Source organism: Plecotus auritus (genome assembly GCF_963455305.1).
Source record: "Plecotus auritus genome assembly, chromosome: 3".
Taxonomy (NCBI): domain Eukaryota; kingdom Metazoa; phylum Chordata; class Mammalia; order Chiroptera; family Vespertilionidae; genus Plecotus; species Plecotus auritus.
In genome coordinates, this window is record NC_137772.1 from 156,172,638 (window position 1) to 156,198,343 (window position 25,706).

At 38.2% G+C, this 25,706-nt stretch overlaps 1 protein-coding gene across 3 annotated transcripts in view; it reads right to left on the bottom strand.

Annotated features, from left to right (window-relative positions):
- Window positions 1-516: 516 nt before the first annotated feature.
- TBC1D15 (TBC1 domain family member 15) overlaps window positions 517-25,706 on the bottom strand; it is a 91,028-nt gene continuing 65,838 nt past the window's right edge. For all 3 annotated transcript variants that reach the window (XM_080662705.1, XM_080662704.1, XM_080662703.1), the window contains 7 exons: window positions 21,815-21,931; window positions 12,637-12,737; window positions 7,042-7,141; window positions 6,332-6,429; window positions 4,527-4,643; window positions 3,978-4,064; window positions 517-2,300 (listed from right to left, as the gene is read on the bottom strand). In XM_080662705.1, the coding sequence (XP_080518831.1) occupies window positions 2,079-2,300; window positions 3,978-4,064; window positions 4,527-4,643; window positions 6,332-6,429; window positions 7,042-7,141; window positions 12,637-12,737; window positions 21,815-21,931 (842 nt within the window). In that variant the 3' untranslated portion in view covers window positions 517-2,078. The remainder of the gene's footprint in view (window positions 2,301-3,977; window positions 4,065-4,526; window positions 4,644-6,331; window positions 6,430-7,041; window positions 7,142-12,636; window positions 12,738-21,814; window positions 21,932-25,706) is intronic.

A 25,706-nucleotide genomic window follows, 5' to 3' on the forward strand; every position in this document is an offset into this window, starting at 1 on the left:
CCAAAAGGGTGAAGGGGAGTAAGAGGCACAAACTTCCCGATATAAAATAAGTCACAGGGATGTAGTGGATAGCATGGAAAATAGTCTATAAAATCGTAGTAACTTTGTACAGTGAGTTACTAGACTTAGTGAGATCACTTTGTAAGGTATATAAACGTTGAATCACTTTGTACTCCTGAATCTAATACAATACTGTATGTCAACTATACTTCAATAAAAACTTTATCTAGCACTATATTACTCTTCCGTATAAAAATGTGCTAGACTATTTAATCAAGTGTTTTAGCAAGTAGTTTTATTTAAAAAAACTTGACAAAAGTTCAACTTACTAAATGTGTTAAGATTTTTAAAAAACTCTGAAGTAGATATGGCATTACGTAGTGGGAACAAACTTCCCCAAAGCCCCTGTCCAGGAAGAACAAGAAGGACATCAAGATGTTCTAAGCAATTTCCTGAACAGCAGGAAATGAAAGGCTGGAGATGCTGGATTTTTGATCAGTTTACTTTTTTTTTTTTTCTGAATAGGCTTACTCATTATTAACTGATGAAAGATAACACATATGATATTAAAAACTAACATCTAATGGTTCTGTCATGATTGTCAGTTAATGCTACAGTAGGAAAAAATTTCACTTGGTTCCCTAGTTTTATGGGAGGGCGGGAACCTATCTATTGGATCATTTTAGAACTGCGTCACATTTTACATTATTAGCATCAACTGCAGGAAGCTGCTTTACTGTGTCACATAATTATATCCTCCATGGCAACACTATGCCCAATTTTATGCTGGTGAAAACTTTTTTGTTATGAAAGGAGTCTTATTTCTTTCTCATTTCCACAACTCATTCAATTGACTGTTTCAATCACATAAAAATATAAAATTTACTGGGTCCGTCTTGGATTTTTTTCTCCTAATGAAGAACCAGCAGATTTTTTCCTAGGTGTGATTTAACTGAAAACACTACTTCAACTTCAAATGTATTTTAATGATATGTACAGGCATTAACAAATTACAATTAAAACGGAATCAGTTATGTTAATTCCACATAACTTAAAATCATGCAACACTGCATGGTAAAAACAACAGCTTTGTTCATATACAAAAGAGTACTATTTTGAGACTTGTGATAGTATACTGAAATTTTTTACATAAGCTTTTTGCAAAGAGTATTTTATAAAAATTTAAAGACCAGATTAATTAGTAGTTAATACATTATTAAGAAAGATAATAAAACATTAGGAAAGTGAGATTACAAGCAATTAATTTCAAAATTATACCAGGTACAGGATTGAATGTAGCCTCATGAAATAAATGCTTAGTTAAGAAAATAGTTTTGAAAAAGATCTCATATTGATGCTATGTATTAATTTTGTCAAATCAGGTTATATAAATCAATAGTCAAGTTTATTCAGTTAAAGAAAATATGCTATTCCTTTCTTATACTCATAAATAAGTACTTATATAGTCTTTATATACAAGTGAACAAAAGTCCATTGTAAAAAATATACTGCCAATCCTCTTATGGTTGAAGTAGCTCTTTATCTACACATTAAATTGCATTGATGAAAATGTCCAATTTAAATCATGTTCGACCAGCATAAATATTTAAGCTGAATATTATTGTAAACAACAGAGAAAAACAAATTCTTTTATTTTGTCACTGGGTAGCAATCTACTTCTCAGCTTAGAATGCTATAGAAAGGCTCAACATTTAATTTCATAAAATCCAAAGCCATTAAATTTAGAGTAAACAAAGTGAATGGTTTCAAAGTGCATAATTTCCAACTCATCCACTTGTAGTATTTATTCGATTCCAGTTCATCCACAAGAAAATAAAATGTACTTAGCTATAAAAATACTAAGGAATGTTATTGAAAAAGAAAGGCTATTTGGTAGAAGTAACTACAAAAATAATTAGTGTAAATCTTTGTAAAGCTTTAATGCAAGAACATCAGTACACTTTCTTTCCATTAATCTTAAAGCATGATCATTACCAAGATTTAAAATTTCCACCTTTCAAAAACTTGAAAAGAAGTTGCAACAAAGTGTCTCTTCAAAAAGTAAGCAACAAGAAGGATCATGCAGGTGTTAATCTGCTAACATTTGGGGACACTGATATCTGTGTTGAGCTGTCATCTCTGGCTCCACTAGCAGCAAGTACAGGCAAGGAGTTACTCTGAAACGCAGGTGAAGAACAAGCAGTCAAGCCAACATGTTCATCTTCACCAGTGTCTGAATCTGGTGTTGTGACTTCACTGTCCTGAAGCCCCAGAATCTCACAAACTGCTTGTGGCAATTCCTGAATATGAAAAACAAAACCATCATTCATCACACAGAAAAATTAACCACAAAGTAACACTTCTAATTAAGACTACACTGATTCCAGAATCTGAACATTTGTTCTAAGAGTGTAATTGTTACGTTCCCTCACAAACCTTCCTTCTTCACTCCAAAATGAAATCCTAACCACCTTTTTTCATTAAGTGGTTCCCTGATCTATTCTGAATTAATCGCTCTTCACCCCACCCTATCACACCCACAAACATATAGTTACTAATATTTTATTTATCTTTATTATTGAAAGTTACTAATATTTAGCATTTGTTTCATTCTCCTTGTTTTTCTACTATCTTATTCATACTTTTCCCCTCAATATACAAAGGTTCCTTTAAAGGTAAGAAGGTATCACTGATATGTTTTGAACAGAATAGCTACCAAATAAGTGTTTAAACTGAACCAAAATAAGCATTTGGAACCATGAACAAATGACACAAAGACCAAATAAGAATTCTCATAAAAATGCAAAAGCCAAAATACATTAATGATTTGAATTCAGATAATCAAATTTGCCTTGTTTTCAAACAAATTAAGAGCATGATATATAAATGTAATGGCATAGACTAATCATTCCTAATTAGCATCTGTCTTTATTTAGAGACAATACTATTTAATATTAGGTCCTCTTCTGTAGTCACTAAATCGAATGGGGGATACATACCAATGCTTAAATTCTACAGCCTCACCTGGCCGGTGTGGCTCAGTGGTGGAGCGTCGACCTATGAACCAGGAGGTCATGGTTCGATTCCCGGTCAGGGCACATGTCCGGGTTGCTGGCTCGATCCCCATGAGGGGGCATGCAGGAGGCAGCCAATGATTCTCTCTCATCATTGATGTTTCTATCTCTCTCTCCCTCTCCCTTCCTCTTTGAAATCAATAAAAACATATTTTTTTTTAAAATTCTACAGCCTTGATGTTTTCTTTTTTGGTTTTTTTTTTAATATATATTTTATTGATTTCTACAGAGAGGAAGGGAGAGGGATAGAGAGCTAGAAACATCGATGAGAGAGGAACATCGATCAGCCGCCTCCTGCACACCCCCCACTGGGGATGTGCCTGCAACCAAGGTACATGCCCTTGACCGGAATCGAACCTGGGACCCCTCAGTCCGCAGGCCGACGCTCTATCCACTGAGCCAAACCAGTTAGGGCTACAGCCTTGATGTTTGTCACAGAAATGTTTTTATTACTTTTCCCATTTTGCCTTAATTATATGATTTTCATCTAGCATGGTTAACCAACTGTTTTCAATTACATGTTGTTAATCTATAATGGTAAACAAAATGCTAGCCAATGCTTTGTGTCTGCCTTCAACTTGCTAAAACTGCCATTTATATTATTTCTAAGAAGAAAAATTCATTCTTGAACTCAGCCCACCAAAAACATAAACAAAAATTCTTGTAATTATTTAAAATTCTGTATACCTTGAGCCCTGGCCGGATGGCTCAAATGATTGGAGCATCATCCCGTACACCAAAAGGTTGTGGGTTCAATCCCTGTTTGGTGTGTGCACTGGAGGCAACCGATCAATGTTTCTCTCACATCAATGTCTGTCTCTCTCCCTCTCCCTCCCTCACACTAAACATATCCTTGGGTGAGGATTAAAAAAATACACACACACACACACACACACTGTATACCTTGCATTTTACCATCTGTAGAGAAATTGCTTCTGCTTTGCACAGTACATCTTCTACATCAATTTTCATGGACAATTCATTAATATGCTAAAATGAATCAATAAAATAACAGTCAAAATTGGAAGCACTATATGTTCTATATAAATAATTACCACTTATATTTTACTACAGATAAAACCCTTAAAATAAAAATATTCACACACTACAAACAGAACATTTAATACATCTTAGATCATTTCCCGTTTTAAAGCTGAAAAATAACTAATAAGCTTATGGAACATTAAATCTAACAGCTGTCTCAAGTCTGCTATCTTAATAAGCAAAATAACAATATTCTTTTAGAAAACTAAACCACAAAAAAAGTGTATGTTGAATTTTCCTTCTCTCCTAATTATTCAGGTAAAAATAACTGGCCAATATGTAATTGGTGAACTGTCACTCCCAGAGTCACTGACACAGTTTAAATTACTCGAGGGATTCAATAAATCTCCAAGAAAATGTTTTGTGTATCAACATAGAGGAAAAAAACAAAATTAAAGAAATAACTACCTTAAGTATTTCATTAAAACCATAATGCTTTTCCATTATTTGCTGCTTTTCTGATTCCAGAATAGCACAACAGAGAAGAAGATGGAAATTTTTACATGGTAGCTCAGTCCACATTACCTATAAAACAAAACAACTAGTAAACTACAATAATTCTAAAACATTTTCCTCACATATACAATGTTGAACTCTAAATGCCTTCTATGCGAAGCAGAAGTTGCCTAGATGAGGTAATCCACCAGTTTTCTAGTTAGGAAATGAGGGGTAGAGAAGGAAAGTCTTATCTTTACCTACAAAGTAATTAACATCAAGCTTAACATTTTGTGAACACAATGAATTCCAAATGTGGCTCTTCAGGTAACTACAATAAGCAAATCATGGATTCTAACCAATATGATGAATGGTATTAATTAAGGAGCCACAGCTATGAGGTTAAGTTTAAGGTGTAAGGGTCAGAGGCATTTTCAATAGTGTCCTGAACTTTCAATTACATGCTGTTTCTCACTTTTAAATCACCTTCTGTCTCTAGAAAACTAAATCCTATAAATAAGGAAGATTCAGTTACACAATGCATGGAATCAAAAACACCCAGACAACTCTACATTTTAAACATCATATTATGTGTCATATATTGTGACAAAAACTAAATCAACTACCCCAAATGTATACCCAAATGCATAAAATGTTTGATCAATAGCTGCACTTCTTCCTAAATATAAGTAATGCCCTCAAATTTAAGGCCTTAATTTCCCCCTGGTTAATGTACCTAATAATATCTTATCTGGAAACATAAAAAGACCCATATAACCATACTATTAAAGCATACTTAACATGTTTTCATTTCTTTTGTCAGGAGTAAATCAAGTTGAATAATTTTCAGACTAATCCAATTTTTTAAAGTTTAAATGAAATTCAATTAACCTCCAAGGGTTTTCACTTAACATCCCAACATATTTGGTAAACACAGATTAGGAAGTTATTCTAGCTATGTGATGATAATATTCTCAATTCGTCCTTTTAAAAAAGTTAAGATCCTAATTTAACAAAATTGACAAACTTTAAAAATATGATTTCAGGTCAAGAGCATGCGAGTTTTGCCTGGCTGGTGTAACCCAGTGTTTGGGCATCGACCTATGAACCAAGAGGTCACCAGTTTGTTTCCCAGTCAGGACACATGCCCAGGCTGCGGACTCAATCCCCAGTATGGGGCATGCAGGAGGCAGCTGATCAATGTTTCTCTCTCATTGATGTTTCCATCACTCTATCCCTCTCCCTTCCTCTCTAAAAATTAAATAAAAACGTATTTAAAAAAAAGAAAAGAATATGTGAGTTTTTCTCGAAACTCTGGTTTCATCTGTTAAATACAGATAGTAGGATGTGTTATTATTCATATTTTGCTCTAACTTGTTTCTTTTACAAAGCAAAATACAAGTCTGCTCCCTCTCAATATCTCAAACTATACAGTGCCATCTCAACTGATTCGCCTGCTAAAACTCTACAACCTATACCAGAATATGGCAGAACCAGTCAAGTCTCCCCAACAGAGAACACAGACACAAATAGTCTAGAGAACTGGATCTGGGGGACCAACTAGCCCCAAATCTCATAAGGATTATAATTTACAGAAAAAGGCTCCAAAGACCAGGTATTCAGCTCAAGATCATTCATTTTAAGGAGAGAACTATCATAATTTTGAAACATACTTGCTTTAGAAATTTCAGTTAGACTGGCATAATCCATTTATATTCTATAGAATAAATTGTTGCTTTCCATAATAAATAATATATTTGTATAATTCAAGAACTTACCTCCCATAATCGAAGAATATCTAGAAAACTAAATTCCCTTTTAAATCTGATTAAAAGCCATCTGAAGCAAAAATAAAGGTATCCAGAGTCCTGAGATTCTATACAGAGGGGAAAAAATATATATATGGCTTACTCTCATGCTAATTATCTCAGAACACAATGACCTATTGAAAGTTCTATAAATTTGTTTTCTACTAATTAAAGGAAACAATTCGAAGCTTGCAGGCTAACTTCTTTAAAAGAAAACAACCAAACAACAACAAATAACTCATTTTTAAAATAAATTGTTTTAAGACATAAGTACAAAGACCGGCCAGTGTGGCTCAGTTGGTTGAGCATTGTTTCATGCACCAAGAGGTTGCCAGTTGAATTCCTGGTTAGGGTAGATGGCCCGGATTGTGGGCTTGATCCCCATAAGGGACGTGCAGGAGGCAGCCGATCAATGTTTCTCTCTCTCTCCCTCTCTTTTCCTCTCTCTGAAATCAATAAAAACATATTAATAAAAAAATATTAAAAAGAACACAACTATCTTTTTTAAAAAATTTTTTTAAGACATAAGCACGCAAAGTGTAGTCCCACACTTTTATTCCTCAGAGGAACCCTGGCAACAGCAATAGAGCATATATGTCTTTAAAAGAGTCATTTACATTTTTTTCTCCCTATGAATTACCCTACAATTTGCTGGGTATAGTTCTGATTCACTGCCTTACCTAAGTAACTGCAAAATCCACTGTCCAACAATCGAAGTAAGGTACTTAGTTGAATTAGCTGTGTCTTCATACCTTGCATTTGTTCCTCAAAATTCTGGTGCTTTATAGAAGGAAATACATGTTACCATATAAGTAATATTTAGTAAATATTTTATAGTACATAATTAACTAATAACTAAACCATAAGTCTAAAAACAAGAACTGGACTCATACCATACTGATATTTTTTTAAATCACAACAAATTTAAAAGCTAGAGCAATAAGAACACATATGTAATACCTTAATCGATAAAGAAATTAAAAAAAAAAAGCTAGAGCAACATTAAAAAAGAGGGAAAGAGAATCCTTGGTCTTAAACTACGGATCATTTTCCCCTCTATTCCTTTGATTTAGATAAAAAAGAATGTGGAAACAATTAACTATAGACTGATTGACATACTAATTTCTGACATGGAATAAGAAATTTGATGAAAGGAAACACATTTGGGAAATAAACTTTCATCAAATCACTTCCATCTTAAAATATTTCTTCAAATTATCATATGAAAAATCTATTTTAGCTTTAACATGTGTCTCATTTTAAAGAATTAACTATTTCTTAGATTTGTCAACATTAGGGAAATCTGCAATGTCAAAACCCTCTTCATGACAATACTAGAAGATTATATGCATCTTGCACTTTAAAATCTCTCACAAGATGGGAGACATCTCTAACAATGTCAACAATTTTTTTTAAATCTCCCGAAGTATAAAGGTTATATAATGTGTGATAATGCAAAAGACTCAATTCAGAAGCAGGTAGGACTAAACTAGACATTAAAAAAAAATGGAAATGTAAAACAATCCCTCTTCTCAGCAAATCTGGTTTTGTTTTGGAAAACTAACTTTCCATTTTAAAATGTTATACATGTTAAGGTGTAGTATGTTTACTGTTACTTTAAAATGAGTACGTATAAAATTCTCAGTACTAATTTTCATTCAATAAATATCAATAGATATAACCCACATAAACAAATGCTTTTGGGGTACTCAATAAGATTTAAGAGTGTGAAGGGGTTCTAAGATCACAAAGCTGTGGTTTACATGCTTCCAAAAACCTTCCAAGTTGAGTAAATTCCCTACCAACACATCAAAGATGGAGAAGGGGAACCAAAATAAATAAAAGGCTTCTTAGATTAGTCTGATCCCTTTAAAATGTGCACCAACCCCTCTTTGGTGACCTACTACCCTACCCCTTGTGAAAAGCCTAAGAAGAACATCCCCTCCCTCACACTTCTTTTTTAGTTTTAGAGACAATAGTGGTGCTGTATCAGAAGTACATATCAGATTAGAAAGTACCCATTCTTGGTAGGAAAAAAAAAAAAATGAAAGGCTACTGATTCTCAATAAACTGGTTTCTCTTTAATGAGTTAAAGGACAGTTTAACAGACTAACATAAAGGTTTAAGATATGATTCTCTCTCATCATTGTTTTTATCTCTTTCCTTTCCTCTCTGAAATCAATAAATATATATATACTTTTTTTAAAAAGATATAGTTTCACCCTAGCTGGTTTGGTTCAGTGGATAGAGCGTCGGCGTGCAGGGTCCCGGGTTCAATTCCAGTCAAGGGCACATGCCTGGGTTGCAGGCTCGATCCCCAGTAGGGGGTGTGCAAGGGGTAGCCCATCAATGATTCTCTCTCATCATTGATATTTCTATCACTCTCACCCCTCTCCCTTCCTCTCTAAAATCAATAAAGAGATTATATATATATATATAGTTTCTTCATATTTACCACCTGGACCTGTAGGGGAAAGGCAGAATTAACTCTCTGATTAACAGCATCATTTTTGTTATGATACACTGTTTGGGAGTACCAACATGGCATCCCCACTGCTACCCACTCAGCTATAAAAAGAAGCACTCCCAAAATGACAGAAGCCAACTTTGAAAAAGAAGCTATTCCTGGAGAAGAAATAAGATCTATATAAATATACAAAGGGCTTCAACTGTACCTATAAATATATCTATAAATAAATGTGTGCACACATATGCATACATACATTACATATATGCATATTACATATAATGTATGCATACATATACACATGCATATATATTCTATGGGGGTGGGAGGTGAGGAGAAAGGAGGGACTAAACTTTATGGCAAAATGAATGGTGGGTATAAGAAAGTTCATTAGATCATTTTGCAAGTGTTTCCATAATATTTCCGTAACAGACAAAGTCTGTGCCTACACCTACATTAGATGAGAGTAAATATCAACAAAAGTAAATCTATAGATATTAAGCCAGCCATCACATAAGGCATAACATGTTATATGAAATAAAGCCATAACACAAAATGAAATCTAACAACTGCAGCACTGATTTAAGGGCACCAAAACAATAGCCATACAGTGAAAAATAATTGTGTAGATTTTTAAAATTGCAACATACTGCCCTTTCATTCAAATATTATGGGGGAAAGAAGGATGTTAGTAGACAATATATTAAGAGATCTTTTTAGAATAAAGACTAGAAAAGTCCCCAGACTATCCTCAATGAAAAAGGTAAACACAGAGAGCATTTACTGTGAAAAGACAGAACTTGAACCTTCATATACAAAAAATAAAAGATTACAAGTGTATATTACAGGTGGTCAGAAAGTAATCTTTACATTTGAGACCTAAATACATGCACATATACGAGTGCACTTGGTATCATAAGCCATTATATTGGAACATGCCAATATTTCCTCAGTTTTATGAAAACTGTTATAATAATAAACTAAATGCAGTATGTTCATGTTAACTCTTGGAGTACCTACTACCATATAAGTTGAGGTCTAAACTAAGCACTGGGGAAATATTCATGTGTTTATTCTACAAAAATCTGTTGAACAACAATCTCATATCAGGCATTGGGAAAATGCTAGAAGCATACCAGAGAACTAAACTAGTTAAGCAAAGACATGGACCCTTTATCAAGGAACATACTGGCTCTAGTGAAAAGACGATAAACAACAGAAACACAAGGAAGGCAGACAAGAGTTTTTATATAATTAGTATCAGTTGTACAGACCTTTGTAACAAATGCCTCAGGTTTCTAGAGCACTTAGGAGTAAATGGAACTAAGAAGGCAGGTAAAATCAATAAATCAAAAAGGTAAGGAAGACAACTATGATATTACTACATTACTGCAATTAATAATCTTTCCAAATAATTCAAAAACATTAGTGTATAGTAGAAAACTACATAATTATCAATTTAATAGCAAAAGATATTTTAAAATCATAAAATTTAATTATGCATGTGGAATAGGAACAGGAGAAGTGAGGATGAGTTGGATCCATGGATGAGACTTGAGTAAATAGACAAAAGTGAGAAAAATTGCAGGGGAAAGAAGAATTGGTAAGCAACAGGAGAAGAATAGTACCAGGTGTACCAGTTAATAATGCGGATTTTTATAATCAAAGAAAACAGGATAATTTCAAGAGAAACATCAAAAGTGCTTTATTCAAAGTAATGTACACTGCTAGCTACACATTTCCCCATCTTTCAGGTAATTTGTGGATACTGTCCCAATAGAACTTTTCTTGTTTTGAGGCAAACCATTCAGAGACCCAATTTTCCACTTCTTCGTATGTTTTGAAGTGCTGCTCAGAAAGCACGTGTGCCATCGATCGGAACAAGTGGTAATCTGAAGAAGCAAGGTCTGGTGAATACAGCGGGTGGGTTAATACTTCCCAGGCAAGATCTTTTAACGGGTCTTTAACTGGTTTTAAAGTGTGTGATGGTGCGTCATCATGAAGCAAAATTACTTTGTTGTGTCTTCTGGAACATTCTGGTCATTTCATGACCAAAGCATGGTTCAAATTGATTTGTTGTCGGTAGCGATCAGTATTAACGGTTTCACCTTGTTTTAGAAGCTCATAATACACCACACCTTCCTGAACCCAAACGCAGAGCATTGTCTTCTTTCCGAAGCGATTTGGTCTTGCAGTCTATGTTGATGGTTGACCTGGATCAACCCATGATTTTGTGCATTTGGGATTCTCAAAATAAATCCACTTTTCATCGCCAGTCACAATTCGATGCAAAAAAGACTTTCGTGCCGTTGAAGCAACATTTTACTGATGACTTCGGTTTCCATTTGTCTTTCGTTCAGTTGATGTGGCACCCATTTTCCTTCCTTTAAAATCTTTCCATTGCTTGTCAATGATTGGAAATTGTTTGCTGAGCAACGTTTAATCTTTCTGAAAATTGTTTTTGAGTTTGACACACATCTTCATCCAATAATGCTTGTAATTGTTGGCCTTCAAACTTTTTCAGTTGACCTGGACGTTCTTTGTCTTTCACATCGAAATCATCATTTTTAAAGCATTTAAACCAGTGTTCACAAGTATCTTGAGATGGAGCTTCCCAAAGTATTCACCATAAGCTTCCCAAAGTATTCAGCAGCACTTTTCTTCAAAATAAAGTAACGAATTATAACTTTCTGCAAATGCTCTTTCACTGGCACGAAATTAGACATTTTTAAGTGTAAAAGTATCTATGGTGTTAACACCTTCAGCAAAGTTGACACATTAAGTTTTGAAGCTTGTTGTCAATACAACAAAATGGCATACATATCAAATCACATATATATCAACATACATATAACTCCATCTATTGAAAAAAATCCGCATTAATAAATTAACCGGCACACCTAGTAATCGAATCAGAAGGGTACTACTTCCAAAGTCTACATTTGTATCCCAGAAACTCTAAGTTAAACCCTATATTGCTGGGAAACATTTTAAATGACTTCATATTCAAAATCTTTATCCCGTTGCAAGCAAGCCATTTCAATATTCGACTTCAAGGCCCACCATGAAGTATATCAATCTTATTCTGAAATAGTAAAGTGACCTATGTATTGATCAAGTCTTTGCATTTCATATGCCTTTATCTACTCTTAGACCCTCTGCTCTTTTTTCTTTCTAAAAGATAACTTGAGGAGACTGTTCTATTTTATTTCCCTGTTACACTTTCTCTGTACTACTGTCCTAGAACTCCATTGCCAAGATAGAACAATGATGATAAAATGTTCTTTGTAGTAATAAGTATATATAGACATAGTTCAACTCTCATAACCACATTTCTGAGAAAAATAACAGTGAATTACTAAGAAAGTGTCAGCGTTACAAATAATTCAAACACATCTGGAGAAAAATCTGTGTCAAAATCCAAAATGTTCACAAAAGGTAAGGATATTACTTGGTATGACTAAGCTTTATCTCTGAAACACATGATATGAAAGTTCAACTACTTCACAAGAATTGCATTCATCTATTTCATCAATATTCTGTAATGACTCATGGCTCTTCTGCAGAATATAAGCATTAACTGATATTAAAACCTGATTATTCCTGTACTAAAGGCACTTTCTATTTTTTGTATTAAAAACAATGTCGGCATTTCCAAGCCTCTTGAAAAGGCTATTTAAAAAACAAACAACATGAAGCAAGTTTCTAAAGTCCCATCATAACTTACTAAATATAATTCATTCTTTTATATAACATTATACAACTAAAAATTCAAATTAGTTTTTAAAGGGGGGAACCCCGTTCTTACCATTTGGTCCATGTAGGAGGCAAAGCACCAAAAGGCATCCACCTCATTTTCCATCACATATAAAAGAGGAGAAAGTAAGTCACTCATTCCTTGCACATATCCTAAGAGGAAGAAAAAAATCATGTCTCTGAAAATGTAAGCTTTATGTATCCTTCTGTGCATATCACCACCATTCACTTAAAACTTCATCTTTTTACAGAGGCAGTAAAGCATCACACAGACTGTCAAATTACAGCGGTAAGGTTAGGGAGAGGTGGGGGAAATAAGAGATCAACTGAAGGACTTATATGCATGCATATAAGAGTAACCAACGGATGCAAAACATTGGGGGGTGAGGGCATGTATGAGAGTGGGGTGGGGGGGCAATGATAAGATATGTACACATATAATACCTTAATAAAAAAAAAAAAGAAAAAAAAAACTTCATCTTTTCTTTGGTAAATATGATGTTCACATGAGGGGAGGGGAGGGGAGGGGAGGGGAGGAGATAGGAGGGGAGGGGAGGGGAGGAGAGAGGGAAGGAAGAAGTCTAGCAAGGAGGTGAGAAAGATACATTGTTTTCAATTGAGATATCAAGCATTTATCTATCTTCCAGTAGGTGTCTTAGTGTAGACCTCACTATCAAGAGTAGGTAATATTATTAAAAAACAGTGTGCAAACCCTGGCCTGGTAATTCAGTTGGTTGGACCATTGTCCAGTACACTAAAAAAGTTGCAGGTTCGATTCCCAGTTGGGATGTGTACAAGAGGCAACTAACTGATGTCTATGTCTATGTCTCTTTATTTCTCTCTCTAAAAATCAATAAACATATCCTCAGGTGAAGATAAAAATATAAAAAATAATGTGCAGCCCTAGCCAGTTTGGCTCAGTGGATAGAGCATCGGCCTGCGAACTGAAAGGTCCCGGTCAAGGGCACGTGCCTGGTTTGTGGGCTTGATCCCCAGTGGGGGACTTGCAGGAGGCAGCCAATCAGTGGTTCTCTCTCATCATGGATGTTTCTGTCTCTCTCTCCCTCTTCCTTCCTCTCTGAAATCAATGAAAATATATTTAAAAAAACAACACACAAATGTGTTAAAAAATAATAATAATAATAATGTGCAAAAGCATTATGAGAAAGAAGGTAAGAGAAAACCCAGAGGAACATCAATGTTAAAGACCATACTCAAAAGAGAATGAATAGTCAAAGGGAAAAAATATCAAGGGAGAAGATTTTTGTAAGTCAAGGGAAAGAAAGTTGCCAGGCCAGAACACTGAATAAGCCAAGTAAAATACACACTAAACAGGATCCAACTGCTTTAGCAACCAGATCGTTGGTAATCTAAATAAAAGGAGTCACAACGAAATTATCTACCTCTTTTAAATAGACAAATCTATGTCTTCTTTCTTTTCTTGTTAACGCTATTCCCAAGCAATGCTAGCAATTGGGTTTAATCCAATCAGTATGTTGTGCCTAAAACTGCCACTTTAAATACCTTTTCTTTATGCTGTTAAAATTTTTCAGTTATGACACTAATTACAGCTCTTGCTTATAAAAGAAAAATTGCAAAGTTAAAGAATCAGGCTCTCTACTTAAACATGAACAAAAAGTCTTAGTTCTACTTTTCACTTAAATATGTCAAGCTTCTTATTTTTTAGTTCCAATTTATAAAACCCTCAATTTTCTTAAGTGTTTTACAATTAAATTTCAGACAAGACATAGATACTTAAACCAACAAAGGGACAAGAACACATTCTAAGCCTTTTCCCATACATATTATCATTTAACTTTGGTTAGGTTCATGCATTTGTAAAAGTTACAAAAAATTTTTTTCCCCAATGGCAGCTTAAAAAGTCTGTGGAAACAGATTCAAAGCTTACATTTTTAACATTCATAAAAATCTACGTGTACTGAAGCCATCTGAAGAGTATGTATTTTAAAAGGGAAGAGAGTATTTCTGCTAGAAATGATACACAACTCCGCATCACTCTTATTTTGAAAGAAAATGTTTTTTAAAATTACCCAGGAAGCATATAAGCCAGTCTCTTTAAAAAAAAAAAAAAAAAAAAAACACCTCAGATTAAATGTGTAACAGAGAGGCACTCAGGTCACTTCAGGATCTCCTTACAAATAAACATGTAGCTCCATCTGCTCAGAGCCTCTGTTCTATCATCTACTGCTGTAGCTAGTCTCTATCTACCTATGTATACACTATGCCCTGTGGGAAAGTATGGCTCTACTCGCTTTAGCACAAAAGAACACATGGGTTACCATGGCAGGCATCCAATGGAGTTACCAAAACATTCACAGAAGTGACAGAAAAAAGATACGTGACCTGATATCTAAATGTAAACATTTCGACATATTTATTGCAGGTGCTTTTTTAAACAAACACACACTTGCAATGATTAATTTTATATCAACCTGAGTGAACCACAGGATGCCCAGATTTCTGGTTAAACATTATTTCTGGGAATGTCTGTGGAGGTGTTTCTAGAAGAAACTAGTACTTGAATTGGAGAAATGATTAAAGCAGATGGCCCTCCCAAATGTGGGTGAGCGTAATCAAATCCATTGAGAGAGCCGGAATTGAATCTCTATTATAAAAAACCCTTGGTCATGACGCCATCACAACCAAAGACTGGTCACCAGGAGGCTGTGTGCATGGCGAGGCGCGCACGGATGGGCGGGGACTTGACTCTGGGTCTTGCAGCGCCGGTGGGACTTGACGCTGTGTCCCTGCCAGCGCTGGTGGGACTTGACTCTGGGTCCCGCAGTGCACCAGGTCTGGACCTTGTGAGATTTCGGGCGCTGGGCCCCTAGTAAAAAGATAAAGGAAGGTTGAATTCGCTCTACACCTGGTAGCTTGAGCTGGGACATCCAATATTATCCTGCCCTGTGTTCCTGGGTCTCATGCCTTCATGCATCTACACCACTGCTCCACAGCTCTCAGCCCTTCACACGATACCACCAGCTTTCCTTGGTCTCTAGCTTGCAGACAGCAAATTGTGGGATTTCTTTTTCTCTTTTTCTGGTATGTGTGTGTGGGGGGCGGGGAGGGAGAAGGACAAACACATATAATCTTAATGGTTGTTTCTCTGACAAACCCTAATACACATTTTTAAAAAAAGAATAAGTAGGTTGAAAAGGAGATTAAATTGTTATCAACAAAATTTTCCTACATGGCACTCACATAGTGAAAGCAATGTTAAATATAAAGGTTGAACGAATTAAAGCATGAAAGAAATTCGATCTGAATTCAACGAAGTGCAGAAGAGTACTTACTTTACTGGGTCTAACTGCATGTGGTCTATAATAAAAATATTTCAAAGTGTACTATTCAAAAAATTTACAAAGCACCTTTCCACTGGCGGGGAGGGGGAGATGCTTTATTATTAAGGTATAATAAAATTTTCTAAAAATATTAATTTAATCCTTTAAGTCTTCAGCTTTCATATGGCATCACTACCATATTTCTTCTGTCTTAGCTGAAGCAAGTAGCTAAATTAATCTTTGTATTTTAGTTGCTTGTAATATATTTTATTTTATACATGATGTTAGTTGGGATATGATGTTAGTTGCAGGGGTGGAATTAATGTACAATTCCCTTTAATTAAAGAAAGACTAAAGCTGTTTAAATTAGCATTCAGTGACACTCAGAGCCTGCACCAGTGCTGACTGATGCACATCTTAATCAGCACTACTACAATTTCTGAAGTTGTTCCCTGAAATTATTTATATAGCAACCGTTTCAGTGGAGACATGTGAGAAATGACATCCTTACTACCCTAGTGTATACTCTCACACTGATAAGAAACATTTCATCTACATCTACCTTAATTTTCCAGGTTAACTGAACTTTAACCCTTAGAGTTTCAAATTTTAAATAATTTTAGGAGTTGAAAATCATTTTTTTAAATAAGACATTCCCTGATTTCTTATCTATATCCTATCTAATAAAAGAGCAATATGCAAATTGACCGTACCTCCGCTACGCCCACAAGCCAATCAGGAGTGAATATGCAAATAAACCCAACCAAGATGGCTATGGCCACAGAGAGCAGGAGGGAGGCTTCGGTTTTCCCAGCAATGGAGGAAGCCAAGCTTCCCGCCTGCCCTTGGAGGCCTAGGCCTCCACTCAAGGCTACAAAGTTTCAATGATAGAAGATACATAAATCCAAACAGAAATGGCAGCAGTCACGGAGCTGGAAAGAGCAGGAGGCTAGGATTGCCACCTGCGATGGAGGAAGCCAAGCTTCTGCAGCCCTGGCCGGCCCAGGCCTCTGCTTAAGGCTACAAAATTGCAATTATAGAAGATACATAAATCGCAACAGAAATGGCTGCTGCCTCGGAGCAAGCAGAAGGCTTGGCTCTGCTCCAGGCTACAAAGTTTCAATTGTAGAAGATAAATAAATCCCAGATACCAGCGCCTCCACTTGGGTCGCCAGGGGGCGTGGCCGGCCTGCAAACAACCACAGGCCCTTCGCCCAGGCCGCCCCACGCCCCAAGGGAACCCCCACCCTGATCCAGGATACCCTTCAGGGCAAACCAGCTGGCCTCCACATGTGCACCAGGCCTCTATCCTATCTAATAAAAGAGTAATATGCAGATTGACCATCACTCCAACACACAAGATGGCTGCCCCCATGTGGTCAAAGATCCTGCCCCCATGTGGACACAAGATGGCTACCACAAGATGGCCAGCAAGGGAGGGCAGTTGGGAGGGACCAAGCCTGCAAGGGAGGGCAGTTGGGGGCGATCAAGCCTGCAGGGGAGGGCAGTTAGGGGTGACCAAGCCGGAAGTTGGGGGCAACCAGGCCTGCAGGGAAAGGCAGTTGGGAGGGACCCAGGCCTGCAGGGGAGAGCAGTTGGGGGGACCAGGCCTGCAGGGGAGGGCAGTTAGGGGTGACCAGGCCTGCAGGGGAGGGCAGTTAGGGGCAATCAGGCTGGCAGGGGAGCAGTTAGGCATCAGGCTGGCAGGGGAGTGGTTAGGGGGTGATCAGGTTGGCAGGCAGAAGCGGTTAGGGGCAATCAGGAAGGCAGGCAGGCGAGCAGTTGGGAGCCAGCAGTTCTGTATTGTGATAGGGATGTCCGACTGTCCGTTTAGGCCCGATCCCGGTGGGATCGGGCCTAAACGGGCAGTCGGACATCCCTCGAGGAGTCCCAGATTGGAGAGGGTGCAGGCTGGGCTGAGGGACACCATTCCCCCACCCGTGCACGAATTTCATACACCGGGCCTCTAGTGTATATATATAGAGGTAATATGCAAATTAGCCAGGACACCATAACATCACGACCGCTCAGGAGGAGGCTGCGCACGCAGGTGGGCGGGAAGGGACTGCCTGCACAGTGAGGCAAGCCACAGATGGCGCAGGCCCGGAGAGAACAGGGCCTGCCCGCTGCGCATGCCAGCAGTCCCACCTCTGCAGGGGATGTCCTACTGATGGCTTAGACCTGCTCCCCTAAGCCGCAGTCTGGCCTCCCTCTGCAGAGGAAACACCTTTTGTGACCGTTCATTGGCTAAGCTCCCCATAAGCCACTCGCAGTGTTCTTGGTAACTTGGGTAGTAAGAACCCAAGAAGGTGATCTAGGGTTTTTCCACCTCACTCCTGGAGGAAAGAAATGAAGGTCTGCTGCTGGAGGGCTAAGAAATGTCATATCCTGCCCTAAGCCGGTTTGGCTCAGTGGATAGAGCCTTGGCCTGCTGACCGCAAAGTCTGGGTTCAATTCTGGTCAGGGGCATGTACCTAGGTTGCAGGCTCCTCCCTGGCCGGGGCCCAGGTCAGGGCTCATGCAGGAGGCAACCAATCGAAGTGTCCCTCTCACATTGATGGTTCTGTCTTTCCCTCTCTCTTCCATGCTCTCTGAAAATCAATGGAAAAATATCCTCAGGTGAGGATAAAAAAAAAAAAGGTCATATCCTATGAAAGAGACATCTTGAAAATGCCTAAAGAAAGTTGTCATTTTTTCATGGTGAAGGGACTAGAGTCCGTGTTGATGAAAACACCTTGGCAGCAGCAGCAGGGTGATGGGGGCAGAGCCTTCCCCTGATCAGCCCAGTCGCCTCCTGCAGAGGAGGCCAGACTACGGCTTAGAGAGGCCAGACTGTGGCTTAGGGGAGCAGGCCTAAGCCATCAGTAGGACATCCCCTGAGGGCTCCTGGATTGGAGAGGGTGCAAGTCAGGCTGAGGGATCCCCCCACCCCCGTGCACAAATTTTGTGCACTGGGCCTCTAGTGTACAGTATAATTTCACTTTTTATTGGTTATTCAGAATCATCATTAGGAACATACCCTATAAAACAGATACCTGATATGCCCTAGGTGTGGGGTCTTTGAACTAACTAAAATTCAGTCCTCCTTGAGTTTTTCTAACTGCTTTTGGTAATTTTTATCTTCTGTCTGCTTTTGATCATTTCCTCACCATTAATAAGATTATATTCAACACAAATAAACTTTATACCTACCTAGTCTATGGGCTAGGAAGTCAAATAACCAAATATGACAGAATCACCTATAAGTTTATTTATAGCCCAAGTTCCTTTGCTATGAGTAAAAGGCAAGAAATTTGGTCCACTGCTTTATAAAAACTACCTTGGCTTCTCACAAGGCCAGAGTTCTTCATGGAAAGCTTGCTTCTGTTTCAGATAACTTAAGTATTTGACCAGAAAGAATGTGGGGTTAATACAAACAAACTAAAAGAGCAATTTATGCAGTAAGCTGGTCTGGGCCTATGCCCTGAAAAAAAAAAAAAAAAAATCTGAGCATTCAGGAATTCCTTCTGAGAATATGAATAAATTCCTACCTGAGAGTTCGAGGCAATGCCTCTTGCTCCCTAGGAATATGGTCCTATTCCCTTCCCTACAGTGGTAACAGAAACCAAACTGGCAAAGGGCCAGGGTGCTGAATGTATACTGGCAAGAAATCCAGCCTGAAAGACTTGGGTTTCCACTCCCCAGTCCAATATTTACTACTTGTGCAAACCTGAATCACTCTCCAAACCACTATAACCTTATGCATAAAGTAGGCATTATTTTCCCACTTCTTCAAAAGGATATTAGAATCCAAATCTAAATCAAGTATGACAGCACTCTATAACCTGAAAAGCACTCTACCGATATGTCTTCAATGATCCAATCTGACGCTCGTTATAGGTATGACAGACAGAACTGGCGAAAATTTAAAGAGAAATCTGTGATTTTCAACTTATTGTCACCAAAGGGGCTGATGCCTCAAAGATCCACAAAGAATTTACATCTTTCCCTAATATACATATAAGAAGCCAGGAGAAATTCACATAGATACAAACAGTGAATAAAATGTACCCATAATTCAAGGTTCATTTGGGTTTAATATGCCAAATATCCAATTACCTTCTCCAAAAGATGTTTCTAGCTATATTAAAGTAACCTGGAAAACATCTATTTCTACTATCCTCTACTTGAGATCCCTCTCATGGTAAGTATACTCAGAAACTTCCCATTGCTTAAACTTACTTAAAGGTTGATGCTTAGGGAATTTGTTGGTCTTTTAAAGAAACAGCTCAAGTTCACTTGCCCCTTAAAATATTGGTTTCTTAAGTTATCTATCCCTTAGCATCTCTTCCCCATGCAATCCCTAATTCTAACCTCCAGTACCAGTCTTTTCAACCTATTTTTGAAACTATATTAGACAAGCAGGGCTGATAACTCTATAGGGCATGTAGTCCCTTACCAAGAAAAGAAAGTAAAGTTCTACATGCCCTACAGAGTTATCAGCACTGCCTAATATATCAAATCAATACATTCCTTAACAAGGGAGAAAGCATATCAAACAAAGGTTCCAAAACTTTCTCACTTCATAAAACCTTAATGTCTCAGTAAATTTTCCCAAGGTATCCCACGGCTCAAAGAAACAACATTTCCATTTATTAAGTAGTTAGATCCAAACAATGTAAGTATTTATGCCCTATGAACTTAGCATCTGTTGGGCATTATACTACTTCTCAAACCTTGAAATCCAATTACATACCGCCATCCTCATTCCTGTTCCTAATCTATTTTCACCAGTACTTGCTTATCAGAGCAAGGCCAAAAAATACGGCTTAACAAAGATATAACTTCAGCCCTGGCTGGTGTGGCTCAGTTGGGCATCATCACATTCACGGAAAGGCTCCTGGTTCAATTCCCAGTCAAGAGTACATGCCTGGGTTGCAGGCTTCATCCCCTGTAGGGGACATGCAGGAGACAGCCAATTGATGTTTCCCTCTCACAACAATGTTTCTCTCCATCTCCCTTCCTCTCTCTAAAAATCAATAAAAAAATATTTTAAAAAATGTATATAGAACTCATCAGAAGTAATGTGGTGATCTAATTTGAAATCCTGGACTATTTCAGCTAGTAGTTAGAGCTGTGTCCTATAGATGTCACTATATTTCCCTAAAAATTTTAAAATATCCCACGTTGTCCCCATGAGTTTGCCAAGACAACACAGTGCTCCTCAGTGCACAATTTGGGAGCCATAGCCTTGTAAGTTTCCAGTGCCCTGTAGAACAATCCCTATAAAAACTAGGCCACAGAACTATTACATACATATGTCTAACAGGTTAATAAATTGAAATTCTATTTTTTTAATTTTTTTATTGATTTCAGAAAGGGAGGGAGGAGAGAGAGAGAAACATATCAATGATGAGAATCATTGATTGACAACCAACCGCATGCCCCTACTGGAGATCGAGCCCGCAACCCAGGCACATGCCCTGACCAGGAATGGAACCCTGATCTCCTGGTTCACAGGATGACACTCAACCCTGAGCCATGCCAGTATTAAAAATGCTCAACTCAATACTTGTGAAGAAATGGGGCGGTATTATACAACAGGGTACAATCTAACAATAGAAGATGACCAGTTTAGGTTCTGTAAGAACACTTTTTAAATGTATTAGATCAGCCCTAGCTGGTTTGGCTCAATGGATAGAGCGTCAGCCTGCGGAATGAGGGGTCCCAGGTTCGATTCCGGCCAAGGGCACATGCCCGGGTTGTGGGCTCGATCCCCAGTAGGGGGCGTGCAGGAGGCAGCCAATCAATGATTCTCTCTCATCATTGATGTTTCTATCTCTCTCTCTCCCTCTCCTTTCCTCTCTAAAATCAATAAAATATATTTTTTTAAAAAATGTATTACATCAATATTCTAAATCTTTTAAAATTAGAAATTAGAGAACTTACCTAAATCAAAATCATACATACAGTAGGTCATCAAAATGTCATGAAGCAAAATCAACCCTGGATTATCTTGGCCTTCATAAAACTTGTTTGTTCGATCTGTTCTGTTAACATCTTTTTCTGAGGAGGAAAATCACATATATGAAAACCTTTTAAAAAACAGATTTTTATAAAGCTCACATCTTATAAGTACAGTATTCTTTTTCTTGCTATTAACTTTACTCTATTGCCAAGCCTTTACTTAATGAAAATAATCAGATTCCATTTCAGATATGCAATAAAGTAGCATTTTGGAATCATTTTCAAAAATCAGTCTACCTATCCATGAGTATTTTTTAAAATATTTTTACATTTTTATCTAAACAAGAAATCTTTTAATTGAATAGACAGTATTTCCATTAATTAAAAGCAACACTAGGTAGTAATTCACGTTAGCAATAAAAATGCCAGTTATGATGCTTGTAATTAGGCAATATTATTTGAAAACAGTAATGAAAAAAGCTACTATGCAATCAAGCGTAATCAAAGAGATTTGTTTCATTCATATTTGCTTCATTGATTATGAGAAGTAGTATCAATTTCTTTGTCATTTTCCATAACCATTTTCAGGACGAATTACTTCCTTATTCTCATATGTACATTACTCAGTCTATATGTTAGTATAAGCAATTTATTTTAATTTTGAAAAAAATGAATGAAAATCCACATTTTGCTGGAAATTATTTCATAACTTTAAAAACAGATTTGGAAACATCACCACAAGAATATCCCAGGTTATACTGACAATTCAATTCACGAACCTATTAAATGCATCTTGGGAAAGACTTTACAACTAAAAAGAGCATTTCTCTAACCTAAATCCCTCAGGATATTGGAAATTTTTAAACTCAAAATGATAAATGTACTTTATAACCAATCCTGTTTAAAAGTTGTGAAGAAATGGGAGCGAATTATATAACAGAATAGAATCTAACAATAGAAGATGACCAGTTTAGGTTCTGAAAGAACATTTTTAGAAAGTACTAGATCCATATTCTAGCTTTCTGTTATAATATACTACATGAGATTTAATAGAAGAAGTATATATCTATAGAATTGTGAAATAAAAAATAGCAATAGAAGTGCTATAAATGTAAAATTTCATTTAAAATGTCAAAATATTTCAGTCTCATATTACAGTTGATAAAGAGGTACATAATAAGTTTTTTTATTAACTTAAGCACAATTTACATAGCCATAATGCCAATACACATGATCTGACTTAACAGGTGTTTTAAACACAGTAAAGTTATTTGTACCCTCATGAAATATCTGTACTTTTTCCTCTTGTATATTTCTGTCAAGCAGAATACTAAAAAAAAAAAAAAAGTATTTTATAAAGGAAGTATTTCTAGAAACTATTTCCAAAAGGACAATTAGTACTTAAGGTAAAAAAATCCAACTCTCTGTCCAACTTGATGTAGCTAAAAAAGACTGAAAAACACAACCATTCCAACTAATCCCATTTTATGTTCACCATCACTAACCTTTCTTACCATTCCCTCTTCATATTCATTTAACAATTGTACAACTTCTCCTCTCTTCTCAAGCATCCAACACGTTATCTTCCACCACATCCATATTTCTTCTCTGACCTCATCAGTTTCTATACTCCACCCAACTCACTCCCAGACCCTAGGATGGAAACAAGTCTAACACATGTTTCTTTCTGCTTGGATTGCCCTTCACCTAGGTTTCTACATAGTTCACCAATCCCCCTTTTCGAGTTTCCACTCAAGTATCACCTTTTCAAGAAGAGCTGCCTGTGATCACCCAAGTTAAAACAACACAACACATAAACTTCCTAACCATCTTTCCTGCCTTATTTTTCTATTTTAGCACTTATCGCTAACATACCACATATGTTACTTCTTATCTTATTTACTATCTGTTCCTCCCCACAGGAATAAAAGCTACTTAAAGAATTTTGTTTTGTTCCCTGATTAATCCCCAATGCCTAGAGAAGAATCTTACCTAATAATAGAGAAACATGTAAATTGACCATACCTCCACTACGCCCACAGCCAGAGTATGCAAATTAATCCAACAAAGATGGCGGTTAATTTGCATACATACCTGGGTCCCGGGAATCTCCTCAGCACCCAGGTCACTCCCAGCCGGCCATGACATTGGGTGGAGGCTTTAGACTTGGAAAGGGGCCAAGCCAGCTATCGGAAGGGCGGGGGAGCCCCCTTCCCAAGCCTAAAGCCTGGGGCGGAGGCTTTAGGCTTGGGAAGGGGCCGAGCCTACGATAGGAGGTGGCGGGGGAAGGGGCCGAGCCTGCGATCAGAGGGAAGGGGGGAAAAAAATCAATGGAAACATATCCTTAGGTGAGAATAAAAAGAAAAATAAAGAAATGTCATATCTTATGAAAGACACATCTTGAAAATACTTAAAGTTGTCATTTTTTCATGGTGAAGGGACTGGAGTCTGTGTTGATGAAGATACCTTGGTGGCTGTGGTGACTGGCAGTGGCTGCAGCAGCGGGGTGATGGGGCTGGCACCTTCCCCTGATCAGCCCGGTTGCCTCCCACAAAGGGAGGCCAGACTGCGTCTTAGGTGCGCTCCCAACGGGGAGCGGGCCTAAGCCATCAGTAGGACATCCCCTGAGGGATCCCAGTATGTGAGAGGGGGCAGGCTGGGCTGAGGGACCCCTCCCCAGTGCACGAATTTCGTGCACCGGGCCCCTAAGTCTACTACATAATAGGCACTAAGTAAATATTGAATGAATATAGGAATGTTTAAAATATTGTGATTTTCAAAAAAATTCTTGTGCAGCTACAGCTACAGCTACGCATTCCTTCAATAACTTTTCCAACCTGGCCTTTATCATACTAGTAAGAGTCGCACAACCCAGTATTCACTATCCTATATAATAAAGAGGTATATAATATGCAAATTAACCCTCACAAGATGGCTCCTATGACCAGGCTGGCAGGGAGGTTAGTGAGGGACAACTGAACAACTGAATAGGCAGGCTGCGTGGGGAGAGGAGACTGGCAGGGGGGTTAGTGAGGGACTACCAAACAACTGAACAGCAGGTTGCGTGAGGGGCGACCAGGCTGGCAGGGGGGGCAGTTGGGGGGCAACCAGGCTGGCATGCAGAGGCAGTGAGGGGCGATCAGGCCGGCGGGGGGGGGGGGGGTAGTTAGGGGCAACCAGGCAAGCGATTAGGAGCCAGCGGTCCAGGATTATGAAAGGGATGACCCTGAGGGGTCCCAGATTGGAGAGGGTGCAGCTGGGCTGAGGGGACCCCCCCCCCCCGTGCATGAATTTCATGCACCAGGCCTCTAGTTTGGAAATAAGTCTAATTCTCTTAATGCAAAATTCTATCGTTCATCTCTTTTTTAGGTTGTTATTCAATTTGCAAAAATTGACCAAAATTTGCTATCTATCTGGAGTCATTTAATGAATTAAAAAATGAAATATATTCATACTAGAGGCCCAGTGCACGAATTCGTGTACAGGTAGGTTCCAGCCGGCCCGGCCCCAATTGGGGTGGACTGAAGCTGGGCCTGTTGGAAGGAGGAGATGGCAGAGGTTGGCGGGCTGGCCAGCCCCATCGGGCCCGATCAGGGCAGGGCCAGCTGGGGAAAGGGGCCGTGCGTGATTGGCCAGCAGGCCCACACCTAATTGGGGTTGGAGGGGTGATTAGGGGTGGGGCTGGCAATAGGGAGGAGGGGCTGTGGGCCAGCCGGCCCTACTCCCAAATGGGGTGAAGGGTGCCAATTGGGGGCCAGCGGCCTGGGGGTGGGGCCATGGGTGGTTGGCTGGCCGGCCCTGCCCCTGATGGGGTGGGGGGCTGATCTGGGGTGGGACCAGGCACGGGAGGGGCTGCAGAAGGTTGGCGGGCCAG